The sequence below is a fragment of the Salvelinus namaycush genome, chromosome 23 (genome assembly GCF_016432855.1).
Source record: "Salvelinus namaycush isolate Seneca chromosome 23, SaNama_1.0, whole genome shotgun sequence".
NCBI classification, from domain to species: Eukaryota; Metazoa; Chordata; class Actinopteri; order Salmoniformes; family Salmonidae; genus Salvelinus; species Salvelinus namaycush.
Genome location: NC_052329.1, coordinates 27,031,067 through 27,051,830, shown reverse-complemented (window position 1 = coordinate 27,051,830; position 20,764 = coordinate 27,031,067). Strand labels below are relative to the sequence as shown.

The following is a 20,764-nucleotide window of genomic DNA, read 5'->3' as shown; positions in this document are numbered from 1 at the left end:
TTCTGATGGAAGCTCATCAAAAGGTAAGAACTATTTAAGATGTTAATTCGTTGTTCTGTTGAAAAAAGTAAAATGCATATTCCGCCATTCATTTCGGTGCGGTCTCACTTTAACGCACGCTGTATGCCGTAGTAACGTTAATTTTAAAAATCTAACACAGCGATTGCATTAAGAACTAATGTATCTTTCATTTGCTGTCCAACCTGTATTTTTTAGTCAAGTTTATGATTAGTTATCGATTAGATTAGGTGCCTCTCCCAAGATTTCTCCCGACATATTGTTGGCAGCCTGGCTACTTTTCTCATTGTATAACCACGATTTGTGCCGCTAAATATGCACATTTTCGAACAAACTCTATGTATTGTGTAATATGATGTTATAGGACTGTCATCTGATGAAGTTTTGAGAAGGTTAGTCAAAAATGTAATATCTTTTGCTGGTTTATTCGCTATCGCTAACGTGCATGAATCAATGCTGCTGTGTGGTTGCCTATTGTAGTAAGCTAATATAATGCTATATTGTGTTTTCGCTGTAAAACACTTAAAAAATCTGAAATATTGGCTGGATTCACAAGATCTTTGTCTTTCATTTGCTGTACGCTGTGTATTTTTCAGAAATGTTTTATGAGTATTTAGGTAATTCACGTTGCTCTCTGTAGTTATTCTAGTCGCTTTGGTGAGAGTTGTGATGGTGGCTGCAATGGTAAACTATGATTTATACCTGAAATATGCACATTTTTCTAACAAAACATATGCTATACAATAAATATGTTATCAGACTGTCATCTGATGAAGTTGTTTCTTGGTTAGTGGCTATTTATATCTTTATTTGGTCGAATTTGTGATAGCTACCTATGCAGGAAAAAAATGGTGGAGTAAAAAAAAGTGGTGTCTTTTGCTAACGTGGTTAGCTAATAGATTTACAGTGTCTTCCCTGTAAAACATTTTAAAAATCAGAAATGATGGCTGGATTCACAAGATGTGTATCTTTCATCTGGTGTCTTGGACTTGTGATTTAATGATATTTAGATGCTAGTATTTACTTGTGACGCTATGCTAGTCAGCTTTTTTACTGATGGGGGTGCTCCCGGATCCGGGTTTGGGAGGAACTAGAAGTTAATGATCGGCTATGAAAAGTCAACTGACATTTACTCCTGAGGTGCTGCACCCTCGACAACTACTGTGATTATTATTTGACCATGCTGGTCATTTATGAACATTTGGCCATGTTCTGTTATAATCTCCACCCGGCACAGCCAGAAGAGGACTGGCCACCCCTCATAGCCTGGTTCCTCTAGGTTTTGGCCTTTCTAGGGAGTTTTTCCTAGCCACCGTGCTTCTACACCTGCATTGCTTGCTGTTTGGGGTTTTAGGCTGGGTTTCTGTACAGCACTTTGAGATATCAGCTGATGTACGAAGGGCTATATAAATAAATTTGATTTAGGAAATTACCTTAAGAAAATGATTAGCTAAAGTGCTACAGTTAACTGTTAACCCCCTACCTGACGAGATGAAGCTGTACTCCATCTAGCCACAATTATAGAAACCATCAGTACCATACACCGGTGAAAGCCGATGGCGAAGTCAGTTTAAACCAGTGACATCAAGCACGTGGGGTAATGATGTAGGGTCGGGCAGTGCAGAAAACTGTTCAATTTGAGAAGGGCAAGCATTCCTCCGCCAGGTCATGGGCCATCGCCCGGTAATCGACTACCTCGGTGGTACTGAGGTGTGTCTATGGGCGTGGTCAAGTCCAGAGTTTCAGGTATCACTATTTCTATGGTCTCAGCCTGTCCAGGCATGGCCCCAGGTGGGTATCCGTGACAGGTTTGTACTGAAGGACAATTTTGCTGTCCCAACGGTGCTCAGTTCAGGGAAAGTGCATTTATAGTTTTGTTCAGTGTAAAATGTAATGTTTTGGTCCCATGTTTCATAAGCTGCAATAAAAGACCTGAGAAATGTTCCATAAGCTTATCTCTCAAATAGTGAACAAAAATGTATTGTTTACATCCCTGTTAGTAAGCATTTCTCCTTTGCCAAAATAATCCATCCAGCTGACCGGTGTGGCATATCAAGAAGCTGATTAAATAGCATAATTACACAGGTGCACCTCGTGCCGGGGACAAAAAAGGGCCTCTATGTGCAGTTGTCGCGACACAATGCCAAAATGTCTCAATTCGAGGGAGCGCGCAATTGGCATGCCGACTGCAGGAATGTCCACCAGAGCATGCAATGTTCATTTCTCTACCATAAAACCTGTTTCAGAAAATGTGGCAGTATGGACAACTGGCCTCACAACCGCAGACCATGGGCCTAATAAATGTATTTAAATTAACAGATTTTCTCAAATGAACTGGAATCCAAAAATTGTTGCTTTCGTTTTTGGTTCAATATAAAATAAGCTACTAGTAACAAGTAACCCAAACACGGGTGCGGAAAGGACAGTATACTCTTTGATATCTGGGTAAATTACCAGAAGAGGGTTCTGTTGCCCTACAACACATCAAGGAATGATTTTCCATGACAGCGACAAGAAGTTTTAGAACATGACCATGGGCTAAAACAAGCTTGGTTTATTAAACAATTGCGTTCTAGGTCCTTTGTTGGTACTCAGTTCTGAATAGTTCTGTTTTTATAAGGTATATTATTCTCCAAAACAATGGGATTTTAAAATTTTTTTATTAAGTAGTTATTGAGGTGGCACTTCCTTACCTGGCTACCCAGACGCCTTGCTACTTACCATTCACCAACTGTAAAAGTGCCATAAACCAAACAATTATCTAATTAAATAATTAGCATGGTTGGAACAGAAAGTTGAGACAGACAACACAAGGTGTATTTTCCAGGTTTTATTTTTGTACAGAAAGAAAATTCAGGGTCCTGCTTCCATCTGAACAAATGTTTGACACCTGGAGAAGAAAAGACAGAATATCCGACATTAGGACACCATCCCTAACCCTACCAGAATCACAGCTTGTGAATTATACACAACATACAATAGCTTAGCTAAAAGCGCAACAGTCTAGAAACATCCTCAAGGTCAATACCGCCATCAGTATACACTGTACTGCTTTTGAACAGAGCCCTATGGGTCCTGGTCAAAGGTAGTGCAAAATTAAGGGAATGTGGTGCCATTTGAGACACACATATTTGATAAAGTCAAGAAGCCCTTCTCAGACAAATGCCTCGATGTCTTCAACTGAAGAGACACGCTGCTCTGGGGAACTGAACACAGAGACACAGAACGTGACGCTGACCCAGTGACCCCAGACAGGCAGTGTCCCATTCCGACTCGTCATCGTATCATCACAGAAGGGAAGCGTAAACTAAACTAAACAAACTAGTGTATCCCACCCTGAGATAGACGCTTTGGTGGAGCATTTTAAAATAAGACAATCATGGGGGGGGTCCTTTCACTACCACAAGCCTCCTCCACAATTAATACATTATCAATCTAAAAATGATCTCAGATTTCATTTGTGGTGTGCCCCCACAATGCAAATTTTGAGTCAATCTGGTTAAATTTGGGTCCTGAGGCAAAACCAGTTGAGACTGATTTACAGTACATTTCTACTATGCGGTGGCTGGGTTAGTGTTAGGGTATAGTACCTGTCTATGCGGTGGGTACAGGAGTCGGTGGCATGGCTGCTGGGGCCTCTGGCTTGGCCCCCTTCTGCTCAGACACAGGGGTGGAGGGGATAGTCTCGTCTTTGGGCTCCACAATGCTCACATGGTCTGGCAGAGGCTTCTTGGGGCCGATCTTACCACTGGGGTCCCATGGTAACATGATCTTCACCTTGATGCCCAGCACACCTGACAGACAAAAACACATCAGTGCCCTCTACCCAACAGTTATCATTCTGCGTACGTAGAACAGAGTATACGCAGAACCGTGAAGCATATAGAATAGAGTATGAGGGTTAGCCTGTGTGTAGTGTAGCAAGAAAGAGGTTGATCATAATATAACTAGACTTATGTCATTCCTGGCCCTTCTCAGACAAATGCCTCGATGTCTTCAATTGAAGAGACACGCTGCTCTGGGGAACTGAACCCAGAGACACAGAACGTGTCCCTGACCCAGTGACCGCAGAGACAACCTGTGTCTGTTCCGACTCGTCATCGTATCATCACTGAAGGAAAACATTTCATCTTTAAAAGCAACAGACCAAAAATTATACTGTTGATGACTCACCTTGACAGAGCAGAATAATCTAGGGGTAGAGTATAGGGGTTGATTTGGTATTCGCTGTCTAACCATTAGTAGTATTGTCTAGAGGTAGGGTATAGGGGTTGACTTGGGACTCACTGTTTAGGGGTAGTAGTGTCTAGGGGTTGATTTGGTACTCACCCTGTCGGAGCAGGACGTGGCGTACAGCAGTGTCTACGTAGTAGTTGACTGGGTCTCCACTGTGGATCATCAGGCCGTCAACAAATTTCATTGACTTGGCCCTCTGACCCCTCAGTTTCCCAGAAACTACCACTTCACAACCCTTAGAGCCACTCTCCATGATGAACCTCAGCACACCATAGCAAGCCCTGGAAGAGGGATAGAAGGAGAGGAAAGGGGTGGAGAAGGTGGAGAAAAGACAGCGGGTGGGGGAGAGCGAGAGGATGAAAGGAGGGGAGGGTGTAAATGAGAAAGAAAATTGTTTTAATACTCATGTCAACTATGAGATCACATCTGACATTACGAGCAATTTTGCTGGCCCTTCTCAGACAAATACCTCGATGTCTTCAACTGAAAAGACACGCTGCACTGGGGAACTGAACCCAGAGACACAGAACGTGACCCTGACTCAGCGACCCCAGAGACGAACTATCCCATTCCGACTCGTCATCGTATCATCACCGAAGGGAGACATTCTACTTTATATCATGAGAAAGTTCCAGAAAGTGGACTGTAACAGCAGGGGTATGTTCTGCTCAATGGATTCCTAGAAACACTCATGTTAGCATGCTAAGCTAACCAGGGGCTGCTCAAGATAAGATCTAGAACCTGCTTACCTTCCCAAATCCTAACCTGTACCATTACAGAGTGAAACCTGCTCCATTACAGGTTAATGCATAACTGACCATGAAGCAGTGTCTAGGTGCAACATGTTAGAGCTCACAGGCCAGGGTTCGGCTTACCTACGTACAGCCAGTCCTCCCAGCAACTTGTAGCGCAGGGACTCAGCCTGAGCAATGGCACACAGACCACGTGTTGCAACCTTCTCAGCATACAGCTAGAGGGAGAGAGTGGGGGGGGGGGGGGGGGGTTAACCTTCTACACATACAGAGAGTGGGTGGGGAGGTTAACCTTCTACACATACAGAGAGTGGGTGGGGAGGTTAACCTTCTACACATACAGAGAGTGGGTGGGGAGGTTAACCTTCTACACATACAGAGAGTGGGTGGGGAGGTTAACCTTCTACACATACAGAGAGTGGGTGGGGAGGTTAACCTTCTACACATACAGAGAGTGGGTGGGGAGGTTAACCTTCTACACATACAGAGAGTGGGTGGGGAGGTTAACCTTCTACACATACAGAGAGTGGGTGGGGAGGTTAACCTTCTACACATACAGAGAGTGGGTGGGGAGGTTAACCTTCTACACATACAGAGAGTGGGTGGGGAGGTTAACCTTCTACACATACAGAGAGTGGGTGGGGAGGTTAACCTTCTACACATACAGAGAGTGGGTGGGGAGGTTAACCTTCTACACATACAGAGAGTGGGTGGGGAGGTTAACCTTCTACACATACAGAGAGTGGGTGGGGAGGTTAACCTACACATACAGAGAGTGGGTGGGGAGGTTAACCTTCTACACATACAGAGAGTGGGTGGGGAGGTTAACCTTCTACACATACAGAGTGGGAGAGGCTACACAGCTTAAAGCTTGGTGCGGCTGCTGCAGTGTGATAGCCGCGGGACCACCACAGCAGAGAAGTGTAGCCTCACGATTCACATTCTTAAAATTGTGGTGGAAATAGTATCTAGAACGCCAACTACTTCATCGCTGACTACCTTCTTCTTACCCAACTAGCCACCTTACTCCTTAACAAGAAAACATCAATCCACACATTTCCTATACTGGATTGAGTCCTTCTCAGACAAATGCCTCGATGTCTTCAACTGAAAAGACACGCTGCACTGGGGAACTGAACCCAGAGACACAGAACGTGACCCTGACTCAGCGACCCCAGAGACAAACCGTGTCCATTCCGACTCGTCATCGTATCATCACTGAAGGAAAGTGGTTCCTGGTTAACAGTCTGGTGCAAAGGCAAAGCTAGAGCTTCTCCAGTAATAGACTACCTTCAGCCACACACTTGAGGTTGGTTGTTGTAAGTTGATTAACACATTTAAAATCGTCCCCAATGTGGAATTTACACTTGTTTTAATTTAAACTTAACACAATCATATTCCTCTCTCCTCCACACTGCCATCAGAAGCCAAACCTCTTCTGAACCACAGTTGTCAGCTCCTTGATGTTGGGGTTAGGGAGTATGTCTAATGTTTACACGTAAGCAGCTGTAGTGTGTCCAGTGGATGCATGTCAGTAGTGTGCATTTACCTCCACGTTGCCTTCAGGGAAGCCAAACCTCTTCTGAACAACAGCGGTCAGCTCCCGGATGCGACGGCCCTTCTCTCCCAGAACATTCTGGGTCCTGAAACAATCCATTATTACTTTGTATGAAATCAGTTATCAGTCATCTTGTTTTCCTGAAAGCTCCAGCCGTATTTAACAGGTCTTTAATATTTAAAAATCTGATAGATATTTTTGAGTTAGTAACCGCAGATTAGTTTGAATGATGCAGGACAGTAGCTGGAATGCGTCAGTGTTCTCATTACGATGAACACACTTTGGCAAAATGGCCCTTTCTAAAGCAGACCACTTTCGCCAACCCTAACCCACCATCTAAACAAGATTTTTTGTGTTGAGCAGTTGCACACGAGACAGTCCGATTTGCACCTGTCTCAGTGGAATAAAATACCACTGTCCAAGAAGGGGAGTGTGGCTAAGATGCACAAGAAACATCTCACTCCAGAATGTTTGGTTATGGTGATTTTTGTTAATGCATTAAATTATTATTATTCGTATATCGTTCTCATTGTGGGAGTTGACACGTTGTTTGCAGAGCTCACAACCCATGCTACACTTGTGAGAAACAAGATGATTTATTTCATTCCATTCACAAGTTGCCAATTTATTGTGTAAATTGGTCTACACCTGTTGCAGGTCTACACCTGTTGTATTCGGCGCATGTGACTAATACAATTTGATTTTGAAATACAACCAAGTTCTATTTTAGCACCTGTATTCCTTAGTACTTGTTAGCATTTTGTTATCATTATGTGACATACTTTCGGCTTACGTTTGGGAAAAAATTGCCCCCTTGTGTGCACTACCGGTAATACAGTATATCCCGGCATGGCACGGTATAAAAATCTGGATACCGCCCAATCCTACCCCTTACACAATTCATTATACTACCAACAATAAACCTTTTAAAGCCGGAATAACACCACTAGCTACCAACATACCAGTAACGTTACCTTGTGGCCAGGATTATGATCTCGGTCCTGGTCGGGGTCACACGCACCTCCACACCGGAATACCCATCCTCGGCAAGCTCGCGCGTCAAGAACTCGTTCAGCTCGGCTTTGAAGATTCCGTCCGCGACAAACTAACAAAGGATAACACAAGGTTGTAGGGAACATGCTTGTAGTTACATAGCCACTAGTGAACGTGCTACTGTAGGTAGCATCATTGGCCAGCAAGTTACAGAGCTGGTGAACTGTAACGTTGACGTTAGGGCCAAAGTTAAAATAAAGTATCCTGCCACCTGTGTGACTTTAACATTAGCCAACTAGACACTGACCACTAATCTACAGACATCCATTCGAGAATCAGAGTTGCAACTAAATTATTTTAATGGTGCTATTATGGTTATGCTTACTCACTAGTACGATATAAAAGGCAACCCGTGACACGTTCACTAGAGGAGTGAGGATTCCTGTACCGGTAGCTAGCATCTGTGGTAATCCTCTTTAGACTAGGGGACGAGGACGCTGAACAATACTACAACCAACTCTGTATTCATACTGCTAACACATGGCATCCGAATTTGCTACAAATGCATCCGCTATAAAGAGCATTTTGGGACGAAATGTGAACTGACCTTCCTCTTCTTTGAGATTTGCACAGCCATCTTATTGGAGGCCGCTGACAGGAAAGAAATTGTTAAGGAACCGGAAGTATATTTATACCCAGAATTGCGTGTTCCGTCGACACTTGATGACGATGTGTTGGGCGCTTTAAAAAAAAAAAATACTGGTAGCTACCGTTAGCTAAACAACGAACGTTAACTTCGTTGGAAATGGCAGCACATCTCAAAAAGCGAGTTTACGAAGAATTCTCAAAAGTTGTCCAGGTTGGTAGATCATGATTACGTAAAAAAACGAAACATTCACCTTTAACCAACGTTGTTCTTTCAATAATAGCAAGCCAGCTAGCTAACGTTAGACTGGGTCTGAGTGTTTCGTAGCTGCTAACAATAACAACACCGAGTTGTTGATAACATCATGCATCCTCTTTTATTAACTTGGCCTCATAGAAAAGCTGGGTCACAGGGATCTGAGCAAATGGCCAGTGGTAGCTAGTTATGCTGGCTGGTGTACAATTGCAATCTTGTTCTAGCTTGAGTGGCAGTCTGTTTCTGTTATGATCATGCAAAGGACAGCAATATAGTGGGGAGGAGCACAAACTGATCCGGGCTAGCTTTGTCTAGATCCTAGCTATAGTTCGATCCCTACAGCTTTAGATATGCCGTTTAGCTATCCAGATCCGTATCATCTCATATCACAAAATTAAAAAGAAAAGGTAATCCATTGTCTCTGTTGATCAACAGCTTCCCCAAGAGGAGGCTCCAGCCAAGAAGCTCCGTCTGACCAAACCAAGTAAGTCTGCAGCGCTGCACATTGACCTGTGTAAGGCTTCCAACCCCACTGATGCCTTGCAGTACCTGCTGCACTTTGCCCGCAGCTCCATGGAGGCAGAGGGGGTGGTGCGCATACTACTGGAACACTACTACAAGGTATGGTGTCCTGGCTTTAATCCTTTCATCCTTCCATCCCTCCATCTTCTCCATCCGTCCTTTCTCTTCTCTTTCTATCTATCCTTCATCTCTCTCCCTTCTCTTCCTCCTGGAACACTATTACAAAGTAAAGCAGCCCTCCTATCCCTAGCTGCTCTTAGCAATGCGGGTGTATTTACATACACTAGCGTTGCTTTCAGTTGTATTGGGTTGCACAAAAACAGTCAGCGGAAAGCCAGAAGTTCAATAAAATATGATGTCAACGTACTGTGCCAACGTACTCTCTGCTTACCTTATGCCAAAATAAAAGTCTTGCACATGCGCCATATGTGGACCAAAAAGGAATAACTTACGGGGGACTTTTATTTTGACATGAGATATGCAGATTAGAAGTGGGTCTACAACAGACCCACGTTTGGAAAGTCTGTTTAATAATACAATCTTTTAGATATTTTGTCAAATTCCCCCTGTCATAATGACCAACCTTCCTGCCCACCGGCACAGTAAGTAGAAATGGAATTGTATTTAACTTCTGGCTTCCCGCAAACTGTTTTTGTGCAACCCAATACAATTGAAAGCAAAGCTAGTGTATGGAAATAGGCCCGCGTTGCTAAGAGCAGCTATCCTCTCCCCTCCTTCCATGGTCCCTCCTTTCTCCCCTCCTACTTTTATCCTTTCTGCCTCTCCTTCTTCCATCCCTTCTTTCCCTCACCTTGCTCCTGTCTTCCTGTAGGAGAGTGATAACTTGTACGTGTGTGTGTATGTATGTATGTCTCTGTAGGAGCAGGATAACTCTGTGCGGCTGAAGATTGCCTCTCTGATCGGCCTGCTTAGTAAGACCCAGAACTTCAGCCCTGAGAGTATCCTAGATGACACCCTCAACACATTCAACACAGAGAATAAGTTACACTCTGATACACACACTTCGTACATCGTAACACTCTATCCCATATCTTCTCTGACCTAGTCCATGTCTCTGTGTTTTCTTCTCTGTGTGTGTGTGTGTCCAGAGTTCCACCAGGTCCTGGCTCAGCTGCTGGACACTCTGTTGGTCATCGGCACTCAGCTCCCAGAAAGCCCTACTGTTAGACACAGACTCATAGAGGTGGCCTGCAAGGTAAAACACAGATGTGGTCTGCAAGTTGAATCTCTCTCATACCTCTTTTTCATCCCTCTCTCACTCGTCCCCCTTGCTCATCGATCTCGCTCATCCCCCCCACTCGTCCCCCTTGCTCATCGATCTCGCTCATCCCTCTCTCGCTCATCGATCTCTCATCCCTCTTGCTCATCCTCCTCTCTCTCAGCACCTGTCAGACACATATTTCGGCGTGAGGAATAAATGCATGCAACTCCTGAGTTGCCTGGGAAATGTGGACACGCCCCTAAATAAAGACGGACAGGGATTGGTTCCAGCTGTGATTAGGGGCGGTGCTCCAGGTGTGTATTTCTATTTGCGTTAACCAGGGTAGTTGAGTCAACAACAATAAAAAATATTCACTACATAACATGTTTATACTTAATTTAACCAGACTAGTCCCCTCGTCACATCACCATGTCCATGTCTGTGAGAGATGTGTGTGGGATGTGCAGCAGTAGTGTGTTATGTGACTACTTTCCACTCTCCCTAAAAGGGGTGTCTGGCGGAGTGTGTGTGAGAGACACGCAGAGCGTCATCAGTGACTACTCTTCCGACCAGTACCCCAGGGTGCGCACGGCGGCCATCAAAGCCATGGTATGACCTCACTTGCTCCTGTTACGTCCCAATATACATACAGTTGAAGTCGGAAGTTTATATACACCTTAGCCAAATACATTTAAACTCAGTTTTTCACAATTCCTAACATTTAATCCGAGTAAAAATCCCCTGTCTTCGGTCAGTTAGGATCACCACTTTATTTTAAGAATGTGAAATGTCAGAATAATAGTTGAGAGAGTGATTTATTTCTGTATGCGTATGTAAATGTCCCTTTTTCAGGACCCTTTCTTTCAAAGATAATTCGTAAAAATCCAAATAACTTCACAGATCTTCATTGTAGAGGGTTTAAACACTGTTTCCCATGCTTGTTCAATGAGCCATAAACAATTAATGAACATGCACCTGTGGAACGGTTGTTAAGACACTAACAGCTCACAGACTGTAGGCAATTAAGGTCACAGTTATGAAAACTTAGGACACTAAAGAGGCCTTTCTAGAAAGATGCCCAGGGTCCCTGCTCATCTGTGTGAACGTGCCTTAGGCATGCTGCAAGGAGGCATGAGGACTGCAGATGTGAACAGGGCAATAAATTGCAATGTCCATACTGTGAGAAGCCAAAGACAGCGCTACAGGGAGACAGTACGGACAGCTGATTGTCCTCGTAGGATACAGGATCCTATCCTGCGATACAGGATCGGTACATCCGAACATCACACCTGCGTGACAGGTACAGGATGGCAACAACAACTGCCCGAGTTACACCAGGAACGCACAATCCCTCCATCAGTTCTGACTGTCCGCAATAGGCCGAGAGAGGCTGGACTGAGGGTTTGTAGGCCTGTTGTAAGGCAGGTCCTCACCAGACATCACCGGCAACAACGTCGCCTATGGGCACAAACCCACTGTCGCTGGACCAGACAGGACTGGCAAAAAGTGCTCTTCACTGATGAGTCGCGGTTTTGTCTCACCAGGGGTGATGGTCGGATTCGCGGTTATCGTCGAAGGAATGAGCGTTACACCGAGGCCTGTACTCTGGAGCGGGATCAATTTGGAGGTGGAGTGTCTGGGGTGGTGTGTCACAGCATCATCGGACTGAGCTTGTTGTCATTGCAAGCAATCTCAACGCTGTGCATTACAGGGAAGACATCCTCCCTCATGTGGTACCCTTCCTGCAGGCTCATCCTGACATGACCCTCCAGCATGACAATGCCACCAGCCATGCTGCTCATTCTGTGCGTGATTTCCTGCAAGACAGGAATGTCAGTGTTCTGCCATGGCCAGCGAAGAGCCCGGATCTCAATCCCATTGAGCACGTCTGGGACCTGTTGGATCGGCGGGTGAGGGCTAGGGCCAATCCCCCCCCCCCCCCAGAAATGTCCGGGAACTTGCAGGTGCCTTGGTGGAAGAGTGGGGTAACATCCCACAGCAAGAACTGGCAAATCTGGTGCAGTCCATGAGGAGGAGATGCACTGCAGTACATAATGCAGCTGGTGGCCACACCAGATACTGACTTACTTTTGATATTTTGACCCCCCCCCCCCCCTTTGTTCAGGGATACATTATTCAATTTCTGTTAATCACATGTCTGTGGAACTTGTTCAGTTGTTGAATCTTGTTATGTTCATTCAAATATTTACACATGTTATGTTTTCTGAAAATAAATGCAGTTGACAGTGAGAGGACGTTTCTTTTTTTGCTGCGTTTATAATATATATGTACGTGTGTGTTATCTATATCTCAGAGGAAACGTACTGCTCATGAGCGGGCCAAGGAGCTCTATGTGTCTGGTGAGTTCTCCTCGGGGAGGAAATGGGCTGATGATGCTTCCAAGGAGAAGATGGACACCTCAGCTGTCAACCTGATCGCCTCGGGAGGCCTGCGGAGCCTTTGTTCACGGACTGGAGGACGAGATGTACGGTAAGTGCGTGTGTGTCGGTAAGTGCGTGTGTACCGGCAAGGGTGTGTGTGTGTGTGTCAGTATTTGTGTTTGGGGGATGCCTCTGTGTGTGGTGTGTTATTTATTTTTCTCCCCTGTAAAGGCTGTGAGAGGGAGAGAGTTTGTTTGTGTGAGTATTGTGTGTGTGTAAATGATAATGTGCCTGTGTGTTATCTGTAGAGGTGCGTATTGCTGTTGTGGAGGCACTCTCTGCTCTCGCCCAATCATCTGCCAGCTTGGCTGAGAAGTGCCTGGACTTCCTGGTTGACATGTTTAATGATGAGATTGAGGCGGTCAGGCTGCAGTACATCCACTCCTCAGACAGATCTCTACTAACATCACCCTGAGAGAAGACCAGCTAGATACTGTACTGGCTGTACTAGAGGTAATACACACACCAACACAGATATGGAGACATACACACGCAGACTTTCACATGCATGCACCAACACACACACGCACAGACACACACACTTTTCACACTTACAAGGTGAAAGATGAACATTTCTAAATGTTAGAATTTTTTTATGGATAAAAATGAACAACTGAAATGTGTAACCTGTGTAGGACTCGTCTCGTGACATCAGAGAGGTGCTACATGAGTTGCTGTGTTTCACCAATGTCGACTAAAGAGTGTATCCAACTGGCTCTGCTGGAGCTGCTGAAAAACCTCACCAAGTACCCCACCGACCGCAACTCTGTCTGGAAGTAAGCCTGTGTGTGTGTGTCAATTTGCAAAGCTTTTACAAGTCAACACTCTCTCTTTCTGTCTCTATCTTCATCTCTCTCCCTCTCAATCTCTCTCTAGGTGTCTAAAGTTTCTAGGTTGTCGTCATCCTACCCTGGTATTACCGCTGGTTCCAGAGCTGCTCAGTACTCACCCTTACTTCCACACCCCTGAACCAGACATGGACGACCCTGCCTGTATACCACACACACACACACACACACACACACACACACACACACACACACACACACACACACACACACACACACACACACACACACACACACATACCTATTGTGTGGTCCTGACCTAGCATAACAGATATTGCAGTGTTGGTGCTGGTGTTCAACGCAGCTCAGTCTTGTCCCACCATGACAGTTCTGTTCTCAGACCACACCTTTAGACATTACACCTACTTACGGGACAGCCTCTCTCACCTAGTACCTCCTCTCAGGGTAAGACACACACACACACACCCCTTTCAGACAGTAGACCCATGCTGAGACCCACTGTGTTGTGTGTGTGTAGTTACCAGGGAGGAAGCAGGCCCCAGGTGGGAGTGGTATAGAAGGTTCCAGGAGTGTGGAGTCTGCTCAGCTGTTCCTCCAACAGAGTCTGAGCAGAGTTAGCACCATACAAAACCTACAGGACCCCGGGGCTCAGGACCTGCTAAACTTGACTATCAGGTACATATACACACACACTATCAAAACATTAAACACATTTTGATGTGACTATTTTGTGTGTGTGTGTCTCAGAGACCTACAGAGACTGGGGAAGCTACAGACAGAGCTGGCAGGGGCTGCTGACTTTTCTGCCACCTACCTCCGCTGCCAACTACTGCTCACCAAGGTGTCTCTGGATAGACAGGTGTCTGTCTGCATTACATTTGACCAGAATGCCCAAATCATATTGCCTTTCCTCATATCCTTGTGTCCTTCCCACAGGCCTTGAAGGAGAAGTTGTGGACCATGGCCGTCCCCCTCTGCCTTAAACACAACGCCATGGCAACTGCTGCTGCCAAACAGGTACACACGCACAAACGAATGTGTATTTTTGTAGTATTGTTTTTACTTTATTTAGACAGATTTGAAGTGGAAGGGATACAGGCAGTTGGGCGATACGGGTTGAAGGGGGATTGAACCCCGGTCTCCAGTGGGAAGAGGTGCACATACACTGAGTGTACAAAGCATTAGGAACACCTTCCTAATATTGAGTTGCACCCCCTTTTGCCCTCAGAACAGCCTCAATTCATTGGGAATGGACTCTACAAGGTGTCAAAAGTGTTCGACAGGGATGTTGGCCCATGTTGACTGCAATGCCTCCCGCAGTTGTCAAGTTGGCTGGATGTCCTTTGGGTGGTGAACCATTCTAGATACACACGGGAAACTGTTGAGTGTGAAAAACCCAGCAGCGTTGCCGTTCTTGACACACACAAACCGGTGAACCTGGCACTTACTACCATACCCCGTTCAAAGACATCTTTTGTCTTGCCCATTCACCCTCTGAATGGCACACATACACAATCCATATCTCAATTGTCTCAAGGCTTAAAAATTCTTCTTTAACCAGGTCTCCTCCCCTTCATCTACACTGATTGAAGTGGATTTAACAAGTGACATCAATAAGGGTCACCTGGTCAGTCTGTCAAGGAAAGAGCAAATGTTCCTAATGTTTTGTACACTCAGTGTGTATGTGTCTTCAGCCGGTGGCGTTACCCCTAGACAGTAATGTGATATGCAGAGCTGTGTGTATATAATGTCGTGTGTGTGTGTTTGTAGATGCTGGAGGAGACGTATAAACTGGAGTTCCTATATAGTGGTCTGGAGAACAGACAGGTGGCCACCATACACCATGTCAGGCTACAGGCTAAGGCCTTACAGCGAGTTCTGACTGCCCGTACTTGGCGAGGGTTAGTACACACACAAACACCCCCACCATTCATGTCTATAACTGTCAAGCAGCTCAACCCCTCTCATCTCTCTGCAGAGTTGAACCTCTCATCAGTGTCTGTGAGAAGTTCCTTCAGGAGGTGGAATCCTTTCAGAGGTATATTATCTATTTATTTTAACTATCATTTAATCTACCAATCAATCTATTTTATTTCATAAATGTTTGATATCGTTGAAAACAAAAAAGACAGAATATTTGTCCTATAAAAGAAAATAAGTAGAAACTGATGCATTTGTATTTATTTGGGCAACTGAATTGTTGTTTTAATTTATCGCCACATGGTGGCAACATTGACCTTGCAGAAAGCACACCATTTTCTTTTGGTATTCTGATGAATCCTAACCTCTATGCCTCCAAGATGTTTGTGGTGGAGCTGCCCCACCTCCAGGAAAGTTTTGTGGGGAAGCTGTTGGACGTGAGTCCCAGGCTATCTGCCTGCAAGCCTGGAGAACTGGTCAAGATTCTTCAGACCACACTGAGACAGAGTGGCTTCTTAAACCTTCAATTACCTAAACAGGTACACAGAACACACACATACACACACACACACACACACAGGTATTTGGCAGGTCCAGCGTGCATCAGCGACCATCATCGAGCCGACAGGAGAGTCTGACAACCCGCTGCATTTCACCTCTGGCCTGGTGGTGGCGCTAGACATTGACGCTACGCTGGAGCACGTACAAGACCCCCACAACACTGTCAAAGTACAGGTACACACCCTGTTATAAGGTCTCTGGTACACAACCCTTGGCTGCGTTCCGATTCTCCAAACTTCTCCAAAAATGTGCACTCATACACTCACCCTCATGGATTTAAAAGGAATTAACTGGAATATGGTGTTAACTCCCATGCTTGCACCAATCCAATGTAGATGCATAAGGTGGACATACATGCACATTTCTGGGTGAAGGGTAGAGAATCAGAATGGAGCCTTTGTTCAGGACTCTAGCGGTATATAAGCTGTGCCATCTCCTCTCTCCTGCTCATGGATGAAGTGTTGGTCCCAGTTGTAATAGTTTGCTTTGTCTTTTACACACACACACACGCGGTCTCTCTCCAGGTGCTGTATCCAGACGGCGAGTCTCATGTGATTCAGCCTAAACCTGGAGACTTCAGGAGTCCTGGACCACACCGCCACATCACACAGGTCTACTTGTCTCACTGCGCATGGACTGGTGAGGACACACACTACCTGTCTCACAGCACATGGACTAGTGGGGGCACACCCACACACATTCTACCTGTCTCACTCCGCATGGACCGGTGAGGACACAAACTCACCCCGGCCCCTTTCTCTCTGTCTTTCTCTCAGAGGCGTGTCAGATCGAGGTGAGGCTGCTGCTGGCCTACAGCTCATCTCGTCTCTGTAAGACAGCGTAAAGCTACAGCAGCATTGAAGGCCTCCAGCCAGCAGAGGGTGCCACTGAGGGAACCATTCCCTTCAGCAAACCTGTCAAGGTCTTCATCATGCCCAAACCTGCCTGCCGCTGACACCAAACACACCTCTTTAAACATCCATCTCCGTTTCCCTATCCTCTAGTCTTTTCTATCTTGTCTGTTGTCTTCTCCCTCTCCCACCCCTGACCTGCTTCTCCTCAGCCATTGGTGCAGACCTCAAAGCTGGTCCTTCCTTACTGTGTTAATTTTTACAAAACAATATATTTGTTAGTGGCTGGCTGACTAGCTGACTGGCCTTTATGCTCAACTAGAATGAGAATTGGTCCCAAATAGGTCCCTATTCCCTATATAGTGCACTACTTTTGACCACTGTAAAGGGAATAGGGTGCCATTTGGAATTCCGCCCGAGACTAAGCCAGAGTATCACTGAGGTCACCTGTCTGATCTGTGTGTTGCTATTCCTAGTTGCTATAGTTAAGGACAAACTTTTTTTGAATGACAATAAATGAAACCAGATGGTATGTGGTATGATTTCATCAGCAGGTAGAGTGGAAGACGCCACCCACCTTGGCTCCCTGGCCAACCAGGTTGTTGTATTCTGTGGCGGCCTTCACAGTCTGCAGCACCCTCAGTTCCACTCCTCTCTGTCACACAAAGTCCACAGTTGAGGAAGGGACCTTTTTAAAGAGAGCATGTTCAACATTGCAGCTGACTTTAAAAGACAAATTCCACCCGAACGCTATCATTTTGTTTTTGTTTCATTAGTCCATTGTTGACATAGTCTCAACTTGATTGCTGACAAGAAAAACATTTTTTCAAGATACGTAACTTTCCAAATACATAAATCATGCAATTTGTATCATATTTTGCTGCAGGGATGATTTCTGTATTTTGAAAGTTAAATCAAATAAAAACAATTGTCACAACCGCCGAATACAACAGGTTACACCTTACAGTGAAATGCTTACAAGCCCTTAACCAACAATGCAGTTTTAAGAACCCCCCCCCCCCCCCCCCCCCAAAAAAAGTAAGAGATAAGAATAACAAATAATTAAAGAGCAGCAGCAAATAACAATAGCGGGGCTATATACATGGGGTACCGGTACAGAGTCAATGTGCGGGGGCACTGGTGTCGAGGTAATTGAGGTAATATGCACATGTAGGTAGAGTTATTAAAGTGACTATGCATAGATAATAACAGAGAGTAGCAGCAGCATAGAAGAGGGTGGGGGAAGGGCAATTCAAATAGTCTGGGTTGCCATTTGACTAGCTGTTCAGGAGTCTTATGGCTTGGGGGTAGAAGCTATTTAGAAGCCTCTTGGACCTAGACTTGGCACTCCGGTACCGCTTGCCGTGCGGTAGCAGAGAGAACAGTCTATGACTAGGGTGGCTGGAGTCTGACAATTTTTAGGGCCTTCCTCTGACACCGCCAGATATAGAGGTCCTGGATGGCAGGAAGCTTGACCCCGGTGATGTACCGCGGTCGGAGGCCGAGCAGTTGCCATACCAGGCAGTGATTCAACCCGTCAGGATGCTCTCGATGGTGCCGCTGTAAAACCTTTGGAGGATCTGAGGACCCATGCAAAATCTTTTCAGTCTCCTGAGGGGGAATAGTTTTTGTTGTGCCCTCTTCATGACTGTCTTGGTGTGCTTGGACCATGTTAGTTTTCTGGTGATGTGGACACCAAGGAACTTGAAGCTCTCCACCTGCTCCACTACAGCCCCGTCGATAAGAATGGGGGTGTGCTCGGTCCTTCTTTTCCTGTAGTCCACAATCATCTCCTTTGTCTTGATCACGTTGAGGGAGAGGTTGTTGTCCTTGCACCACAAGGTCAGGTCTCTGACCTCCTCCCTATAGGCTGTCTCATCATTGTTGGTGATCAGGCCTACCACTGTTGTGTCATTGGCAAACTTAATGATGGTGTTGGAGTCGTGCCTGGCCGTGCAATCAGGATCCAGTTGCAGAGTGAGGTGTTTAGTCCCAGGGTCCTTAGCTTAGTGATGAGCTTTGAGGGCACTATGGTGTTGAACGCTGAGCTGTAGTCAATGAATAGCATTCTCACATAGGTGTTCCTTTTGTCCAGGTGTGAAAGGGCAGTGTGGAGTGCAATAGAGATTGCATCATCTGTGGATCTGTTGGTGCGATAAGCAAATTGGAGTGGGTCTAGGGTTTCTGGGATAATGGTGGTGATGTGAGCCATGACCAGCCTTTTCAAAGCATTTCATGGCTACCAACGTGAGTGCTACGGGTCGGTAGTCATTTAGGCAGGTTACTTTAGTGTTCTTGGGCACAGGGACTATGGTGGTCTGCTTGAAACATGTTGGTATTACAGACAGGGAGAGGTTGAAAATGTCAGTGAAGACACTTGCCAGTTGGTCAGCGCATGCTCAGAGTACAGGTCCTGGTAATCCATCTGGCCCTGCGGCCTTGTGAATGTTGACCATATAGACACACCCCTGACCTGTGTAAAGGTCTTACTCACATCGGCTGCGGAGAGCGTGGTCACACAGTTGTCCGGAACAGCTGGTGCTCTCATGCATGTTTCAGTGTTACTTCCATAGAAGTTATTTAGCTCGTCTGGTAGGCTCGTTTCAATGGGCAGCTCTCGGCTGTGCTTCCCTTTTGTAGTCTGTAATAGTTTGCAAGCCCTACCACATCCGACTAGCGTTGGAGCCGGTGTAGTACGATTCGATCTTAGTCCTGTATTGATGCTTTGCCTGTTTGATGGTCCGTCGGAGGGCATAGCGGGATTTCTTATAAGCTGCCGGATTAGTGTCCCGCTCCTTGAAAGCGGCAGCTCTAGCCTTTAGCTCAGTGCTTATGTTGCCTGTAATCCATGGCTTCTGGTTGGGGTATGTACGTACAGTCGTCCAAATAAGCCCAATAAGTGAGGAATTGTTGTATGGAGGTCAATGAGTTTTGAATTTGGTCAAGAAAAAATGTAATTGCTAATTTGCTACGTGGGGCTTATTTAATTGTAAGGAATTTTTGTAATGTTTAGGTTGTTACGAATGCAGTGATAAGTGGACGCCTGTGGCATATCGGTAACTTACCCAAAAACTACTATATCCGTAGTTGTGCCTGTTGTCATAGAGATATATAGAGGACTCATCATGGATATAATCCATTTTAGCATGGACATTGCCATTTGAAGGCTTCCAACATGTTAAAGTAGTCAACTGGGTGGGGATTCTTATGAGTTGGAAAAAAATCTGCCAATGAAGAAACATATTGTACTACTTTATAAAGGAGATTGCCTTTGAGGCTATGTCTATTGCTGTCAGATGCTATACTGGCACAGATACAAAGATGAGTCCTCTATATATCTCTATGGCCTATTGTTCACACGTATCTGCCCTCTCATTGGTTAGAATAGTCCAACCTGATCTCACCTCCCACCTACCTTCCATCTTTGAGGACATTTATTTCCATTGTTAGATTGGTCATTCTAATATCTTGTCAATATAATAAACAATATTTGGGGTAAATGTGTATGGCTAGGGAAAGTCTGTGTGTATGGGTCCAGGCACCTGCAGTGCCTCACTCATGCCCTGGCCGATGACCAGTGTCTCCACCCCCTTCTGAAGTACCTCCTCCAGATTTGCAGGCTGCACTCCAGGGTGATGCTACACAAAGTGAGTGACATTATCATCATATAAGGTGCAGCCCATGCCCATATCTATGTGCTATCCGTCCTATTATCATCATAACTTACGTCCGTCTCAGTCTCAGGCGCGGCTTCCCCTGGGCCACAGTTTATAGTCCTTATAGGAAGAGGAGCAGCCCTTCACCTTCATGCGTCTCCAGGAAAGGGAAGCGATCTCTGGTGACGACATAGGGCATGTGTGTCTCGGCTGCTGCAGGCAACAAATGCTGCGTTTTTAATCTAAAAGGTGCCCTAGCAACAGGAGGCTTGCCGGTTTTGAATCCCAACAGAAACATCTGCTGGGGAATAAGCCAGGAACCTG

General features: G+C 45.5%; 1 protein-coding gene, 4 non-coding genes and 2 pseudogenes across 5 annotated transcripts; 1 reads left to right on the top strand and 6 right to left on the bottom strand.

Annotated features, from left to right (window-relative positions):
- Window positions 1-2,833: 2,833 nt before the first annotated feature.
- LOC120018251 (40S ribosomal protein S3-like) lies at window positions 2,834-8,286 on the bottom strand. The gene is made up of 7 exons (XM_038961349.1): window positions 8,165-8,286; window positions 7,539-7,669; window positions 6,556-6,649; window positions 5,130-5,224; window positions 4,348-4,535; window positions 3,609-3,812; window positions 2,834-2,908 (listed from the first exon to the last, which is right to left on the bottom strand). Exons 1-6 carry the CDS (start codon window positions 8,192-8,194, stop codon window positions 3,613-3,615), a joined length of 738 nt encoding a protein of 245 aa, XP_038817277.1. The 5' UTR covers window positions 8,195-8,286; the 3' UTR covers window positions 2,834-2,908; window positions 3,609-3,612.
- LOC120018994 lies at window positions 3,168-3,314 on the bottom strand. The gene has a single exon (XR_005472289.1). It is a non-coding gene; the product is annotated as a small nucleolar RNA SNORD15 (small nucleolar RNA).
- On the bottom strand, window positions 3,988-4,135 carry LOC120018979. The gene has a single exon (XR_005472276.1). It is a non-coding gene; the product is annotated as a small nucleolar RNA SNORD15 (small nucleolar RNA).
- Window positions 4,707-4,853, bottom strand: LOC120018980. The gene has a single exon (XR_005472277.1). It is a non-coding gene; the product is annotated as a small nucleolar RNA SNORD15 (small nucleolar RNA).
- Window positions 6,083-6,230, bottom strand: LOC120018995. The gene has a single exon (XR_005472290.1). It is a non-coding gene; the product is annotated as a small nucleolar RNA SNORD15 (small nucleolar RNA).
- LOC120018253 lies at window positions 8,269-17,316 on the top strand (annotated as a pseudogene).
- LOC120018252 lies at window positions 17,242-20,632 on the bottom strand (annotated as a pseudogene).
- Window positions 20,633-20,764: the final 132 nt, after the last annotated feature.